Source organism: Psammomys obesus, unplaced genomic scaffold (assembly GCF_907164565.1).
Source record: "Psammomys obesus unplaced genomic scaffold, mPsaObe1.curated_primary_1811, whole genome shotgun sequence".
Lineage (NCBI taxonomy): Eukaryota > Metazoa > Chordata > Mammalia > Rodentia > Muridae > Psammomys > Psammomys obesus.
This window is the reverse complement of record NW_026594377.1, coordinates 940888-957655: the sequence shown is the minus strand read 5'-3', so window position 1 is coordinate 957655 and position 16768 is coordinate 940888. Positions and strand designations below refer to the sequence as shown.

At 51.4% G+C, this 16768-nt stretch overlaps 2 protein-coding genes across 3 annotated transcripts in view; one reads left to right on the top strand and one right to left on the bottom strand.

The window, feature by feature from the left end:
• Positions 1–2355: 2355 nt before the first annotated feature.
• Armc6 (armadillo repeat containing 6) lies at positions 2356–16690 on the bottom strand. 2 transcript variants are annotated; one of them, XM_055618699.1, is made up of 8 exons: positions 16593–16690; positions 13437–13563; positions 10511–10593; positions 7224–7797; positions 5409–5554; positions 4485–4616; positions 4058–4195; positions 2356–3036 (listed from the first exon to the last, which is right to left on the bottom strand). In XM_055618699.1, the coding sequence occupies exons 2-8, from the start codon at positions 13555–13557 to the stop codon at positions 2824–2826; spliced, it is 1407 nt and encodes a 468-aa protein (XP_055474674.1). In that variant the 5' UTR covers positions 13558–13563; positions 16593–16690; the 3' UTR covers positions 2356–2823. The 2 variants fall into 2 exon arrangements, with proteins under 2 accessions (XP_055474674.1, XP_055474675.1); XM_055618700.1 differs by lacking the exon at positions 16593–16690 and adding an exon at positions 14008–14040.
• The window catches only part of Sugp2 (SURP and G-patch domain containing 2), a 39230-nt gene continuing 39152 nt past the window's right edge, over positions 16691–16768 (top strand). The window contains exon 1 of the mRNA XM_055618698.1: positions 16691–16764. The gene's annotated coding sequence lies outside the window, so the exon portion shown is untranslated. The remainder of the gene's footprint in view (positions 16765–16768) is intronic.

Genomic DNA, 16768 nt, shown 5'->3' with positions numbered 1-16768 from the left:
TGCTTGGCCCCAGGCAAAGCAGTGTTGGCACTTCCCTGTTTCCTCTCCATCTGAGGACCCCAGGGCCCAGGATCAACTAAAGCCAAAGTGTCACCTGCCCAAGATTAGGGAAGGCAAGCTTGGCAAAAGAGGGTGGGGCAGGTGGGGGACCCAGGGTCTTTGCAATGGATGCAAGTCTGTGTCTCATCTAGAAAATGGGGTTCATGATCCTAGTGTCTCAGGGTTTTTGTAAACAATGAAAAGGCATTAATGGCAGAGTGTGGTGGGGAATGCTTGTGGTACCAGCCATAGGGAGGCAGAGGCAGGAGGATCTCTGTGAGTTTGGGCTATCCTGGTCTACAAAGGAAGTCCCAGGACAGCCAGGGGTACATGGTTAAACTCTGACTCAATATACAAAGAAATAAAATAAAAATAGAACCATACAAAATTGTCGGTGCTGTTCTATTCCCCAGACCCTAGGTTGATCCCTGGCTGCAGGCGTCCTGAACACAGCCAGGGTGTCTCTGAATCTAGACTCTGAGAGGCGATGTCACTCATCCTTCAAGACTCAGAGAAGTCAGTCCAGTTCTCCAAGAACACAAGCAGACGCCAGGCCAGACACTCGCACATGAGCTCTTGGGTAGACTCCCCCTCAGCCCATCTCTCCATGTCATTAAGAGGGACACTGAGTGCTAAGAAGCAGAAGGGGCCCTCCTCAGAGGAGGGGACACCTTGGGAGAGACATCCTCTGAGTTAGGAGTCTTTGGGAGCTAAGACTGTGACACATCTAACTGAGGCAGGGGAGGCTGCTGAGTACAATGAAATGGGGAAGGGGTGTCCTCAGCCCTTAGCGAGGTCCCACCAGGCCTAGAGTCACTCAGCCAGCTCCTAGTTCCACAGAGTGGCAAGCAGAGTGCTCTATGGGGCTGGCCCAGTGGAGGGGCTGGAGCTGAGTATGAACTCCTGGCCTCTGCTCCGCTGAGGCTTGGTTTATTCAGGAGACATTCAGTCTCCACTGGCTCCTTGGGGGGGAAGGAATGCACAGAGTGGGAGAGACAAATGTGTGAGGTTGCAAGCAAGGTGACCTCTGCTGGCTGGAGCAAACCAAGTGTCTGTTTCTCCAGCTCCATGTGATTAAAGGCCTTCTTTGGCCTCCACGCCTCCCGAAACACATCCTCATAAAAAAATATTAAAACAAACACAAAACAACAGAGCACTGGGGCAGCTGAAAAGTAAGCAAGAAGTGGCAGAAGATACAGTAGGAAGTGGGGTTGTGGGGTGCAAAATGAAGTTTGGATTTGAATGGAGGGCAAAGGAAGGTGGGGCAGACGGACTGTGATGGGGTGAGAGCCCCAGGGCCAGCCCCCTGGGTGTCCCGGGGGCATTACCCCGTGGCTGAGGAGCAGGGTTTGAAGCCTGCCCATGGTCACACGCGTCACTGACTCAGATACCAGGTCATCTAGTCTGGGCAGTATGGGACTAGGAGACCTTTCACCTACATCCTGGTGCGTCCCCTGAGTATGGAGAAGGGTGGGGTGACCCAGTCCAAGGTTCATGTCTGTCTGTCCTTGAGCTGGCAGGGCCTGTCCCTGTCCAGAGGGGAGCCTCAGACATCTGAGTTAGGATAACCCTTCTGTTGTGTGTCCTCGTAGCAGCAATGACTGGTTCCCATGGAAACCAAAAGCCTTCTGGGAAAGGCATGCCAGGTCCGGAGCTATGAGAGGGGGAAGGGAATGTGAGATAGGAGGTCCTGAGGTCACTTTGAACCCCACAGGCCACACAGACCCAGGAGTAGCTGCTGTGACCCTGCCTCAGCCTCCACTTGTGATTTCAGCTGCTTAGCAGAATGTTGGGAGGTGGTGTGGGCATTTGAGATGGCATTTCACATGTGAGGAAACCGAGGCTCAGAAAGGCGGGGCTGCCTGCGACACTCAGTAAGAGAGGACAGGGTGAGACTTGGGTGGGTGGCTTTCCTCGGATGCTAGAGCTAATGATGCTCCTCTCCCTGCCCAACACAGCCCGATGTTTTGGGAACAGCCCCATGTAGCTCCGCTGGGGCTGTGCTGAGTTTCTGCTCCCTCAGCACAGCTAGAGTGACCTTGACCCTGGCCTCAGTGGCCTATAGAGACCAGGCCATGCCCCAAACACCTCTGGTTCCTGGAGCAACCGCAGGTGCCAGGGCCCTCCTCTCTCTGAGGCTGTGGTCACAGGCCTCACAGAGCTATGAAGAGACCCCTCTAGGCCGCATCAGCAGGCTGCAGTATCAGGGACCAGGGCTGGAACAGACCTGGATGGCTGAGCCTGAAATCCCCGCCTCTGCCAGCAGTGCCAAGGATTCTGGAGCCATTTTACAGGTAACACTGAGGGGCAGGACTTTTAAATTACACTTATTTATTTATTATGCATATGTGCACCACAGCATACACATGAAGCTCAACCATTTGAGAGTCGCCCCCTCTTCCCAGCAGATGGTCCTCTACCCAGGTGCCTGCCCAAGGAGCAGGGCTCTGAATGGGTTGAAGTGGTACCTAGACTGCAGCCCAGTGACCGGCCCTGCCGGGACACCAGCTCGCAGAAGCCCCAAATTCCAGGCAGAATGCTGTAGTTCCATGTGCCCTTTGCCCCAAAACTGCTGAGAAAATCTGTGGGCGGGAAAGGGCACTGCGAGGGGTGGGGCACGAGGTCACCACTGTTGCCTGCTGGGACACAGGCCCCAAGGACTGCTTCTGCTCCCCCTCCCCCGCCACTGACCTGCTGAACACACCTGGGTGACATGGGTGGGGGACAGAGTGGCAGGGCCCCACAGCTACCCATGTTCTGGAGCCAGAGCTCACCGAGCTAGCGTCAAGGCGCCAGGTCTCCTTTCTTTCCTGTCCACAGTTCCCGAAGCTCCACACGGCAGCCCAGGTCTCGCAATGCAGCCTTGGCCACATCCTCACAGTCTGGGTGGGCAGCTCGGGCTTGCGAAATGAGCTCCTCCGCCCCCAGATCCAGGATGGGCTTGGAGAAGACCGGGCTTCGGGACACCAGGTTTCGGATCAGCATACAGGCCTGTTTCTGGAAGACAGAAAGGCTGTGAATAGGGCGAGGGGCCTAGGCTGGAGCCCACTCTGACCTTAGTGTACTCCTCGGACTGTGATGAGACAGACATTCCCAGACGACTACAACGGACCAGGTTAGACACGTGTTCTCATGTGACCTTCTAAGCCCATGTCCCACATCTCCTAAGTGAGCACTCCAGACAGTATCTGGGACCCAGACTACAATTTAGGAACAAAGAACTATCCATAGTCCCCTGAGGCAGGCCCTGGAGATAGTACAGTGAGGCCATCCGTGGAGGGTGCCAAAGTTCATTTCTCAATGAGTCGCCCATCTGGGTTGGCTCCAGGAACCTTCATGAGTTTTTTTTTTTTTTGAGACAGCATTTCTCTATGTAGTCCTGGCTTTCCTGAAAACTCTGTAGACCAGGCTGGCCTCAAAGTCACAGAGATCTGCCTGCCTCTGCCTTCCACATGCTGTGCTGGGATTAAAAGTGTGTGCTACCATGCCCAGCCCTTCCTTCAAGGACTTTAATGTCCCTGAGGCACAGGCACCATCTGCTAGAGCTAGGGCTGAAGAGTCATGTATAGGCCCCAGACTGTCTTCAAGGCTCAGTGGCTCAGAACACCTGACACAGTGAGGACACCCCAGGTGCATGGTGACACAGGCTGATGCCCCAGTGCCCAGGAGGCTGACGACACTGAACCCTGACCTCCAACCAGTAGGAGCTACAGAGCTAGAGCCTATTCAAAGGGAAAATGGGGTGGGGGTCAGATTCAGCGGTCAACTGGTATCATGTTTACCTACCATGTACTGGCATCTGTCCCCATCAGGAGTGTGGCATCACAGGCCTGTCACTACAGAGGAAAGTAAGAAGTACCCAAACTGTCCTGGAGTTCTGTAAGGCAGGCTGGTCCTAAATTTGCGGTAGTTCTGCCTCTTGACTGGGAGTATGGCCACCATGCCTAGCTCAACATGCTTAGACAATGAGAAGGGAAGGAACTCTGTAGGCTCGGGCTGTGGTGGGCTGCCTACTCACCTGGACCCCGGCCTCCTGTGGGTGCACCTTCATGGCCTGCAGGGCAGCTGATGCCCCGCCGCCCTCAACAATGACCCGGCTGTTCTCTGGCTTGCGTAGGGCCAGAACGCACAGTGCTGCACAGCTCTGCTCACAAACCTGTGGGTGTGGGACAGGTGCCTGAAGCTGATGAGCAGATTCACCCTCCCCATGTGAGTGCGACTGGCCACCCCATCCTGGGTATTCTGCAACTCCCCTCAGTAGGCTTATGTGTCACAGCAGTGGTGGGCTGGGTGTCCAGCAGTAGTGAGGGCACTGGCCCCGTGAGAACCTGACAGGATACAGGTTACCAGGAGCACCGCAGCCATAGTCCTTTACCTAGCCTTGCTGACCGTGAGGAGGCAATCCCTGGAGATCACTGCCCAGCCCACGTGTCTGAGGTGGGTACCTGGGGGCTGGCCAGGTGTCGTGTCATGGCGGCCACAATGGAGCCAGTACCGCCTGCCTGGACAATGGCATCCTTCACATCGTCGTTGCCTGCGATGGCTCTCAACGCACTGAGCACTTGCTTCACGAGGTCCTGCGTGGAGGCAAGGTGAGGTCACCCTGGCTTGTGTGCCAGCTACAAGCCTCCTGCTTGGCTGCTTCTCAGCTTAAACACAAGTGGCCACCCCAGGGTCAAAGACCTGCCTATGACAGCATGGCAGGATCATGACCCACCATGCAGAGAAAGGGCAGACTGCAAGACGGTCTGGGTTTTGTGGATGATCTGCCTAATCTACCTCATGTGAGTTAGGCATGAGGTGTGGCCCAGAGAGAGCACTGAGCAGCCTGAGCTGAGGACATCTTTTCCATTTCCTCATTCCTGCTCCCGGTAGAGAGTGTACAAGTGGGACCCAGGCAGTGGCTCATACAAACAAGGCCCCGAGTTCTAGCACCCACACCAACCAGTGAGCCTATGAAAGACAACACACATGGGTCAAATTCAAAGCCAGCTGGGACTACGTGAGACCTTGTGACCCTTTCTCACTGCCTCTCGAATGCACGTGCGCGCGCACATACACCAGCATGGTGGCTCATGCCTGGCATCTCAGTACTTGGAAGGCTTAAGTAGGAGGATCCCAATATCAAGACTAGCCTGGGTTGCACAGACTAAATGGGCTGCAGTATGACTCGGTGGCAGAGGGCTTGCATACAGGAGGCTCCAAGTTTCACCAATATAGGGAAACAGGGGGGGGAAAAAAGGGCAGAATGGAATCAGAGCCCTGAGAGTGTGGACAGGCCTTCTGTGCCCAAACATTCACCCTTGTCCTCCCGAGTGGGGTCAGTCCAGCCAAGAGCCCTGGGGAAGAAGGAAGATTTTGGGCTCCACCTGGTGGTCACTGCAGCCAGCCAGCAGGGTCACAAGAATGCCAAGGCCTCCTAGCTCGATGACCTCCTGGCAGAACTCATTCCTCACAGCCAGGCGGGACAGGGTGCTGCAGAGCTCACTCAGGACTCCCGGGTTGTCAGGGAATGCTGTGCAAAGGTAGGAAGAGAGAGTTGGAGTCGGGAGGGACCAGGGAAAAACACATGTCTCAAGAAGAATCTGTTAGCATTAAGAGAACTCCCCACTTCACAGGCTGGCCGGGGTCACCCGACAGGCCCAGGGGAGGAGAATCAGCCCCTATCTGGGCCTGCCATGTGCCATGCCAGCACAGCTGGCTAACAACTGCCAGACCTGCTTCTTGCATCCACAGGGTAAAGACGTCCAGGGCTGGGCAAGGTGCACATGTTAATCCCCTACACTCTGGAACTCTTTTGTGAGTTCCAGGATAGCCTGGTCTACAGCAAGTTCCAGAGTCTCACAGAGAGACACAGCCTCAAAGGCAGGAAACAGCCAGAGCAAGACCTGTGACATGACTGTGAGGATCCTGGCTGGGAAGGAACATGTGCAGATGGACTGCAGGTGCACCTGAAGGTGACGGTTAATGGCTAGCATCTACAGGGATCTCAGAGCACTTGCTGCCTCTACCCACCTGACACCCCACTGTCCTGCACAGGCTGATCTGAATGGGCAAAGGATGTGCTTGAAGTAATGGGACAAGTGTGGTGCTGTGGGCGGGCCATCCAACCAGCCAAGTGGGAAACTAAGGTTTTTCAGTGGAGAAAGCCTCTCCTGCCCCAGGCCTTCAGACTACCAGAAGGTGAGCTGTCTTCTCTAAGTGGGTGCAGCTTAGAGGTGGGGCCTGGACCCAGTGCTCAACATGAGGCACAACATCTGCTTCCCTGGATTCCACTGAAGCACTGGCAAGTAAAAGGAAGCCTGACAGGGCTTCACATGTCTGTCCCCTGCTCTCACTACCCTAACCCAGCCACAAACAAGCACGGAAGGTACAAACAACTCTTCAAGAAGCCAACCGGCTTTGCAGATAGTCAGGCCCCACTTCTCGGCTGGAATGTAGAATAGGGACTGAGACAAGCCTTCCTAACTCTCAGATGGAGTGAAAATCCCACACACAGGCCTGGCCATGCAGCTAGAGCCATGGGACAGGCAGGGAACTCATCCTTCTAGCACCTCTGCTCCAATTCCCAGTAAGGTTTTCACAGCTGTTGTTGTTTTGAAACAAGATCTCACTGTGTAGCTTTGGCTGGACTCGAACTTGCTATGGAGAGTAGGATATGCGAAGATTAAAGGTGTGTGTGACTACTGTGGCAGTACAGACAGTTCTTTCTTCTTCTTCTTCTTTTTTTTTTTTTTTTGAGACAGGGTTTTCCTGTGTAGCCTTGGCTGTCCTGGACTCACTTTGTAGACCAGGCTGGCCTCGAACTCACAGCAACCCACCTGCTTCTGCCTCCCAGACTGTTGGGACTACAGGTATGAGTATCATACCTGGCTTCAGATATTTCAAATGGATCAAAGGGACAGGTCAGAAGATAGTAGATTTACAGTATGAATACACAGCTGGCTCATAGCAGCCACTGAGCTACATACATGTATGTGACAAAGAACTTATACACAAGGACAGACAGAAGTGTAAGGATGTTTGTTAGTTTACAGTGCTGAGGATGAACCCAGGACATCCTGAATCCAGGCAGGTCTCTGAGCCACACCTCCATGTCCTCACTGGGAGATTCTAGGCAGGGGCTCTATGGCTGGGCAACTCTCTCAGCATGCCCTCCCCACTCTTACCAGTGCTGCTCCTACCTTTGGCAGCCTCAATGAGCACCTTCAGGCCTCTATTTTCTTGAACAATCATCTTGGCATGCTCATGGGCATGGCCAAAGGGCACTCGGATGTCATCATCGAAGGTCATGACCCGCAAGGCCCAGCAGGCCTCCTTGACCACATCGGGGTGATGGCCATGCTGTGTGATAGCAGCAGTGAGCAGGGGCAGCACTCCGGCTTTCACCAAACCTTGCCGATTCTGCTCGTGTTTCAGGCAGGCGTGGCGCACACAGCGGATCCCACAGCAGGTGAGTTCAGTGTTAGTGGTGTTCTGTGCCAGTGTGGCCACGAGAAGCTGCAGGCCCTGGGCATCCAAGAGGTCAGGCTGACCATCAGTTAGCACTGCCAAGGCATTGAGAGCCTGGAGCAGAAGGCCCTGGTCGCTTGTGGCAGCCAGCTGCCAAGCAGCCAAAAGGATTGGGTAGGCCCCCTTCTGGGCTGCCAGGTAACGGCTGGCTTTCTGCTGCTTGCACTGGTCACAGAAGTGGGCAAGGTGGGCGGATACCTCCTGGAGCCGAGCGCCAGTCAAGGACTCCTGCAAATCACTGAGAGTCTGCGAAGAATATCAATGTTAGTTGCTACTCACAGGCTCTGTACCACATGGAGCTGCACCCCAGAATCTGGGCCCAAGATAGAAGAAAGAGCCAGATCTATCTGAAAATTTCTACACCTATTCTGCTGTCTTAAGCCAGAACTTTCATTTTTTTTAAGTGTGTGTGTGTGTGTGTGTGTGTGTGTGTGTGTGTGTGTGTACAATACTCTCAGAGGCCAGAAAAGTAGGTAGGATCTCTTGGAGCTGGAGTTACAGGCTGTTGTGAGCCACCATGTATGTTTGCGGAACTGAAACTGGGTCCTCTGTAAGAGCAACCAGCACTCTTAACTGGTGAGCTATGTCTTCAGGGCCATCACAGGGTCTTAATATATAGCCCAGGTTGGCCATGAACTCATAGAAAACCTCTTGCAACAGCCTCCTAAATGTTGAAATTTCAGGTATGAGCCACCATACACATAATCACCTTATTTAAAGGAAAGTCTTGGTTATTACTTTATATGTGTGGGTGTTTTGCCTAAATATCTGTCTGTGCACCACATTAAGGTATCTGACGCCTGAGGATGCTGGAAGAGGTGTCACATCCGCTGGAACCCAGGTCTACTGTAAGAACAGCCCATGCTCTTAGCTGCTGGGCCACCTCTCCAGCCTCTTCCGCCTGTTTTTAAGTACTGTGGATTAAACCTGGGCTTCATGCGCTTCTGCTGAGTTACACACATCCCCAAGCCCTTGTTTTATTTTTCATTTAAAAATTTTATTTATATGTCTCTCTCTCTCACACACACAGACACACATACATTATAACATGCATAAAGAGAACAGACAACTCATGGGAATCAGGTGTCTCCCTCTGCCTGTGCATTCTGGTGATCAAACTCCTATCAGACTTGGTGGCACACACCCTTCCCTGTTGAGTCCTCTAACAGCCTGTTCTTTTCCAAGGGAAGTGAGGATACAATGCAGGGTCTCATACTAGCTGTGTGCTCTATTGCTGCCTCATGCCTATAGTTTCAGGAGCCCTGAGTACCAGAGGCCACAACTACACTGCTGAGAATACACTGAAGTGGGCTGACTTTCTTTTTTTAAAGATTTATTTATTATTATTTATACTCTATTCGACCTGCATGTGTACCTGCACGCCAGAAGAGGGCACCAGATCCATATTGATGGTTGTGAGCCACCATGTGGTTGTTGGGACTTGAACTCAGGACCTCTAAAAGAACAGCTAGTGCACTTAACCTCTGAGCCATCTCTCCTCCCCAGGGCTTACTTTCTTCACCTTTCAGTATCTGCTCCATCAAAAATCAGATAGCGAGGTGAGCATGGTGCCACACACATTTAATCCTAGTACAGGGAGGCAGAGGCAGGTAAATCTCTGTTAGTTTAGAGCCAGCCTGGTCTACAGAGTGAGTTCCAGGACTACACAGAGAAACCCTGTCTTGAACACCCTCCCCAGAATTAAATAAATAAATAAAAATTTAAAAATCAGAATGTGAGCTCTTTCATATGCCATTACAATGTTGTGTGGAGAAGTGCCAGCCATCTCAGTGGCCCTGCTAAGCACATGTGAGTGGAGACATACTCGGGCCTAGCCCTAATTGCACCAAGCAGCCCCAGAAGGTAGCAGGAGATGCTGCCTGTCTGGGTCCAGCCACTAGAACCACTGGAAACACTGCAGTGGCTGCTGTAGGTTGTTATCTAGTCTAACTGTTCCTCTGCGTGCTTCTGGGAGGAGAAGGCCTCTTCCTCCGGCCCGACCATTGGGCAGCTCCCTCTCATCATCCAAAGACATTTGCCTGGCCCAGTGAAGCTCTTTACTTAGAGATTTCTCAGGTGAAACACCAAGCCGTCCGGGGAATTAAGAGAAAAGCACCAAAAGCAGAGCCAGCCAGTCTGGGTGGCAACTCGTGTGGCCTTAGGACGCACCCCAGTGGGAGCCAAAGTTTAAGTCAATGTGCCCAACGCCCCAGAGTCTGCTGACAACTCAACCATGAAAGGGACAAGCAGCAGAAATCGGCATCCCAGAAGGGTTTGGCTGGAATTCAGCTACCAAGACAGGGAGAGACACCTGCAGGCCAGCAGTGGGTAAAGTGCTTCCTAATGCCCTAGGTTGGAGCCCCAGGACCCACAGAGTGGAAGGATACAACGAATGGCTGTGAGTTGTCCTCTGACCTCTGAATATGCACCTCAGCACATGTGCCCCCACGACAGTTCTACTGTTGTTGAAACAGGATCATATTATGTGGTCCTGGCTAGTCTAGACTCACTATGCCTCCTAAAGGAAGAGGGGGTATATTAAAGGCAGGTATCACCACACTTGGCCAAAAAACTGTTTTTATAAAAGTCAAGGACTGGTAGTAGGTACCTGGGGTGGGGTTTCAGCACTGGCTGGGTAAGCACAAGGACCTGAGTTCAGATCCCCAGAACTCACAGAATGCTGGGCCAGAGACCCTTGATACCTGTGTGCCCTTGACCCCAGCACTTGGGCAGTGAGATCACACATGCACTTGTGTGTCTCAAACATGTCCTCCACATGGCTCAGCTGTCCCCCAGAGGCTGGGCTGTCCTCACATGGAAGTGGGACACATGGCTGTAGACTTCCACTGGTCACAAGGTTGTTCATTCAGATCCCGATTTCTGCCATATAGGGCCTAGGAAGAGGACTCCCCGACCCCCAAGACTGCCCCACAGTGATGAGGGAAGCAGCTGCTCCTACCTGCAGGACATCATGTGTGGGCTCCTGGAGTCCATCTGAGGACACTTTTGGTGCTGTCTTCACGATGTTGCTCAGATCAACCCCTGCAGAGAGGAAAAATGGTTTTCCTGTGCTGAGGACACAGGACAACTGTCCCTCCTCAAGTCCCTTAAGTCAGCCCCTCCCTGCTGGAGGCCTTCCTCCCAGGGTTCTTCCAATATCTCCCAGCCCTCCGTTCCACAGGCCAGCCACAGGCTACAAGCAAAGCCCTACCACCCGTGCTGGCTTTGTGTAGTGAGGTAGCAGCTGCCAGCTCACAGTGGGATGGGGAGGAGACTCCACAGAGCCTCTCCCTTGAAACTTGCACCCCTACTGGTCCCACTTCTTGCTTATGGGGGGGGGGGTAGGAGAAATTTTTTAAACTATTATTTGTTTGTTTTTGAGACATAGTCTCACTATGTAGACCAAGCTGGCCTTGAACTAATAGAGATCCACTCCCACATCTCCCAAAGTCTGGGAGTAAGAGAGTGTCGCCACATCAGGTAGGGGATAATGTGGAAGCATAATGGCCCAGGATTAATGGGAGAAGAGTCGAACAGAGTTTCAACCTTGGGTACCTCATCCGAGCATGGCACGAGTCAGCTCCATTCTCTCTCCCAACCTGGCAGCAGAAAGCCAGCTGCACTACTATCAACCCTGGTAAGATGTACTCTCTTGATAGTTATCATGCCTCACTCCTTGTTTGACCTTAGAAGGTTTTTTCCCCCTCGACCTCCCAGCCCCTGAGTATGCAGAGGAAGTATCTTTCAAGACCCCTGTTCTAGTCAATTGTACATGTCCACACAAACCTTGCCCAACGACCCTGCTTACCTGCCCAATAAACCAAACCAGTTTTCCCAAGCTGTGTGCCTGCCATGCCCATGCACTCGCTGCCTACCAAGGTCCTGCACTGCACCTTCCTGCCCAGCTAAGCTTCCCCCATCGCAGCACAGCCTAGGGCACACCAAGCTGTCTATCCCAAGAGGGAGAAGTGAACTCAGAGTGATAGGGTAAGGTTTTTTTGAGGTAGTATCTTGTTATGTAGCCCAGGCTGACCTCAAATTCAGAGTAATCTTTCTGCCTTACTTCCCAAGTACTGAGATCAGCTGGTAGTGTTGAAAAATACTTATTATCCCAACATTGGGAAATGGAGGTGGGAGGATCAGTGTTCAAACTAGCCTTAGCTACATAATGAGTTGAGAGGCTAGCCTAGACTACATGAATCAGTCTTTAAAAATAAACACACAAAAAGCAAAGACAACCCCCCTCACACACACAGTAATTCTGCTTTAGCTTTCCAAGTACTGGGACCAGCTGGTAGTGTTGGTGTACACATATTCTAAACTGGGAGGCAAGAGGCGCAGCTAGCCTTACTACATAATGAGTTAAGAGGCTAGCCTCGGCTATACAAATCAGTCTTGGAAACAAACAACCCCAAAAAATAGTAACAAAGATAAGGAAGAGCTGGGATCACAGGCATGTGCCACCATGCTGTGCTTTGCTGGGCACCATGTGTGTGTTTATGTGTGAGTGTGTTTGTGTGTGCGTATGCTGGTGTGTGTGGATAATCACGTGGGCAGATGTTCACATGTGGAGTAATGGAGGACCAGAGTCCAACTAAGGTCCTTCCTTGGGAGTTGTAATCCTTTCTGAGACAGGGTTTCCCTGAACCTGAGGCTCATCAATTAGGCTAGACCGGCTGGCCACCTAGCCCCAGCCATGCACCTGTCTCCACCCCACTGCTGGGCTACTGGCTGGTTGTGTGTCAACCTGACATAAGCTACAGTCATCCTAGAGGATGGAGCCTCAGTTGAGGAAATGCCTCCATGGAATTCAGCTGTAAGAAATTTTCTTGAGCAGGGGGTAGGAATTTAGCTCAGTGGTAGAGCGTATGCCTAGCAAGTGCAAGGCCCTGGATTCGGTCCTCAGCTCTGGGGGGAAAAAAAAAGAAATTAATTTTCTTAATTAGTGATTGATGGGGGAGGCCCCAGGACATGGTAGGTGGAGCCATCCCTGGGCTGGTGGTCCTGGGTTCTAGAAGAAAGCAGGCTGAGCAAGCCATGAGGAGCAAGCCAGTAAGCAGCAGCCGTCCATCTGATCAGCTGCTCTGCATCAGCTCCTGCCTCCAGGCTACAGCCCTGCTTGAGTTCTGCCCTGACCTCCTTCAGTGATGGACAGTGATGTGGAAGTGTGATCCATCCAAACCCCTTCCTCTCCATGTTGCTTTTTGGTCGCAGCAATAGAAATCCTAACTAAGACACTGGGTGGTGGTGGTGCATGCCTTTGATCTCAGCACTCAGGAGGTAGAGGCAAGATGATCTCTATGTTCAAGGCCAACCTGGTCTATAAAGCAAGTTCCAGGAGAGCTAGAGTTACACAGAGAAACCCTGTCTTAACTGCCCCCGCCCGCCGCCAGTTTTTTACACTAGTTCTGGGGCAAACTCAGCAAGTATCTCAGTGAGAGAGCCTGGAGCAGACCTCTGACCACTGAGGCTGGCCGCTCTCTTTTCCCTTCTTGCTGCCTTCCCTGGTGCAGTGAGAGCTAGACTTGAGGACAGAGATAGCAGGGAATGGATCTGCTTCTGCCTAGCACCCTGCCTGTACCGAGGGCATGTGTAGACAACGGTCTTAAGCCTCTGCTTCCTGCCATGTGGCTCAAGGTCTCCAAACCCTAGCAGCACAACCACCATCACCCAATAGCCCTACTACCCTCTGTCCTCATGACTGACTCTAGAATGTGGCATCTGCCATGTGGCTCTGTGGCTGATGACGCCACCCCCACCCCATTCTTATTTTGAGGTGAAGTGGAATGCTGGTGACACATGGAGATGGGGTGGGGTCATCCTGCTATGTCAGGCTGAGGGCTGGGGCCTCATGGTAGTCTTGCCTCTAAGAGCCACTGTCTTACCTTGTGATTCAAACTGTTCCACAGCCTCTCGGATGGCCTCCTCAGTGCCCATCTCAAACTCCTCAATGTTCTCCCGAACTGCAGCATCAAAGGTTTCCTGGGTGATGCGCTTGGAAGCCATAGCTGCCTGTGAGTGAAAAGGAGCATCTGGTCAGGGGACAGCAGTCACCTGGGCCGGGCCAGGTCTAGCCGCCTGAGTGATCCCAGCACTAGAAAGGCAGAGACAGAAGGGTCCTGGCCAGGGGAGGCCAGTCTGGACTACATAGTGAGTAGACAAAAAGCCAAAAAGAAAAAAAAAAAAAAAAAAAAAGGGTGAGCTAGTGAGACGGCTCTGTGGGTAAAGGTCCCTGTGCCCACGTCTCAGAACCTATGCTCAATCCTAAAAACTGACACAGCAGAGACAATGAACTCCTGAAAGTTGTCCTCTGACGTTTATACGCAGGCTGTGACATCTGCAAGCCCACACACACAAAATAAAATAAACAGAAAAGAAAAAAGAAAGAAAGAAAAGGCCATTGAGGGACTGTCTACCAGGCCACACCAATGACAACTGGGAGAATGCTCTTCTCACCTAGATCACCTTGATCTATCTTCAGAGCTTCTAAAAGTTCAGAGGCACTTAGGCCTGGCATCCCTGAACACAGGGGCAGAGGCAGTTGGCTATCTGGAAGTTCAAAGTCAGTCTCATCCACATACAGAGTTCCAGGCCAGCCAGGACTACATAGTGAAACCTTAACTAAAACCAAACAAGACAAAAGCAAACATCAAAAAAAGGATATGTTACTTACTGTGTGTGTGTGTGTGTGTGTGTGTGTATGCACACATATATATGTACACACACACATTTTTTTCTATTTTGATTTTCAGCCAATTTAAATCTCCCTTCCCTTAAAAAAAAATAAGTATTGTGTGTATCTCTCTTATGACATATTTACCTACTATTTGTGTGGGGAGGGTATACCTAACCCATGGCACAGGTGTGGGAGTTGGAGCACAGCATTCAGGTGTCAGTCTTCTCCCTCCACCATGTATGTCCTGGGGAAACTCAGGTCATCAGGCTTGACAGTAAGCACCTTCACCACTGAGCCAGCTCACTGGTCCCTGAGTCTCACTTTACCTCATAGTTATATATAATTTCCTACACAACTGTATACAAAAACAGCATTACACATAAACAGTGAAATGACAGAGGCCAGGAGTGGAGACGGTGGCAAATATTGTATCCTAGCACTTAGGATGCTGAGGCAGGAGGATCTGGAGTTCACAAGCAGCCTGGGCTACACAGTGAGCTCCAGGCTAACCTAGGCTACATGAAACCCCCTCTCAATAAACAATCTACCCAAGATGAGGGAAATGGGTATTCAGCTACAGACAAGGCCTGAACAAAATATAACAAATGACAATGTTACTGGCAGTGCAGGGATGGTGCCCAGGGTCTCATGTATGCTAGCACGCTCCCCCCAAACCAAGCCTGACATTGTTCTAGAATGTTAGTTTATGTAAATTTTTAAAAATTCCATTTTATCCATGTGTAAGTGTTGGCTTACATTTGCTGTGTGCACATGTAGAGGTCAGAGAACCGTTTGCAGCTCTCTTCAACATGGAGGTCCTGGGGCTTGGACTCAGGTCATCAGGTTTGGCAGATGACCCACCTCACTGCCTGAATACTCAGTCCATAATCAACTTTATCAAACTTTCCTGATACTGTTCTTTAGGACAAGTCATATTTGCCCATTCATTCCAGAATCATGAATTAGTCCGGTGTCAACTGTCATTTTAGAACTAAAAAGGTTGAGGAAGGAGGATCAGGGATTCAGGGTCAGCCTGGTTACCACAGACTGTCTCAGAAAACAGAACCAGAATTCCATCCCTGAAACCTGTATAGTGAAAGAAGAAAACTGAATCTCAGTCTTCTGATTCCTACCATATGCATATGACAGACACACAAAGTAAATAAATGTATAAAAATCCAATTCAAAAACCACACTCTGAGCCGGGTGCGGTGGTGCACGCCTGTAATCCCAGCACTCTGGGAGGCAGAGGCCAGCCTGGTCTACAAAGCCAGTCCAGGGCTACACAGAGAAACCTTGTCTCGAAAACCAAAAAAAAATAAAATAAAATAAAATAAAAAATAAATAAAAACAACAACAAAAAGAATCAAGCAGCCAAAACAAAACAAACAAAAACCCTTAACCCAGCACACCGAGGGCAAATGTGGCAGACCTCTGTGAGTTCCCAGCCAGGCTGATCTACATAGTGAGACCTTGCCCTTCCCCACACACACCCGAAAGTAAACGAAACCACACTGAATCACGCAGCCCTTCTCTCATGTTTTTGTTCTTTATAAGATAAAGGGGTGGAGATGGCTCAGCAATTAAGAGCACTGTCTGCTCTTCCAAAGGTCAGGAGTTCAATTCCCGGTGACCAGATGGTGGTTCACAACCATCTACAATGTGAACTGATTCTCTCTTCTGGCAGATGTAAATGCAGATAGAACACTTATATACATAAAATAAACAAATCTTAAAAAAAAAAAATAGGGCCTCGTGTAGACCTAGTCGTCCTCCAGTCTCCATCTCCCGAGTTCAAATAAACCCTTGGTTTACCTGTTGCTTTTGAGGCAGGGTCTGGCCATGTAGCCCAGACTGGTATGGAACTCGCAACAATCTTCCTGCCTCTGCTTCTCGAGTGCACCACATCGCCTGCTTTTGCTGCTGTGTTCGGTTGTTTTTATTCTGAAATATGGTTTGGCTACATAGTCGAGGCCGGTCTCGAACTCACAGCAATACTCTGCCTCTGCCTTCCTAGAGCAGGCATGAGAGATGCAGCAACCACGCCTGCTTTATTACATGCACAGCAAAACCTGCGTCTCCTTGAACCCAGTGCCACACTGTCTCGAACCCTTGTACTACTGTTCCACTGCCTAAAAGCAGCAGAACCGCAGCAGGTGCTCAGCACACAGCTGCAGCACGAATCAATAAATTGAATGAAAAGAACGTGCACCCCAAAGAGGCGAAGCATTTGGTTCCCAAGTATCTTTGGTACAATTCTCTCCTTCCCCGAAACCAGGTCCCCGAGGGTCCCGCAGACCCCACCAGCCCGACCCCGCAACGCCCACTCCCCACTGCGCCCCCCACGAGAGAAAGCGCTCCTCACCGGGTCTATGCACGTGGGAAAAGGGTGGGGCTCGCAGCTGTCACCGGAGGCTTCGCCTTTGGCTCCTTCCGGCCACCGTACGCGCGCGAACGCAGAGGCGGTACCTCGTTTTGACGTCCTCGCTTAGCCGAGAAGTTCCCTCCCGGGGCAACAAGGGCGACCGCGAGCAAAGGTAA

Excerpts from the sequence above, each read along its gene's own strand:
- Armc6 (XM_055618699.1), bottom strand. The coding sequence starts at position 13,557 with ATGGCTTCCAAGCGCATCACCCAGGAAACCTTTGATGCTGCAGTTCGG. Across the intron at positions 7,798-10,510 it reads CCACACATGATGTCCTGCAG|ACTCTCAGTGATTTGCAGGA; the intron begins GTAGGAGCAGCT and ends TATTCTTCGCAG. Across the intron at positions 3,037-4,057 it reads CACAGGAGGCCGGGGTCCAG|AAACAGGCCTGTATGCTGAT; the intron begins GTGAGTAGGCAG and ends TCTGTCTTCCAG.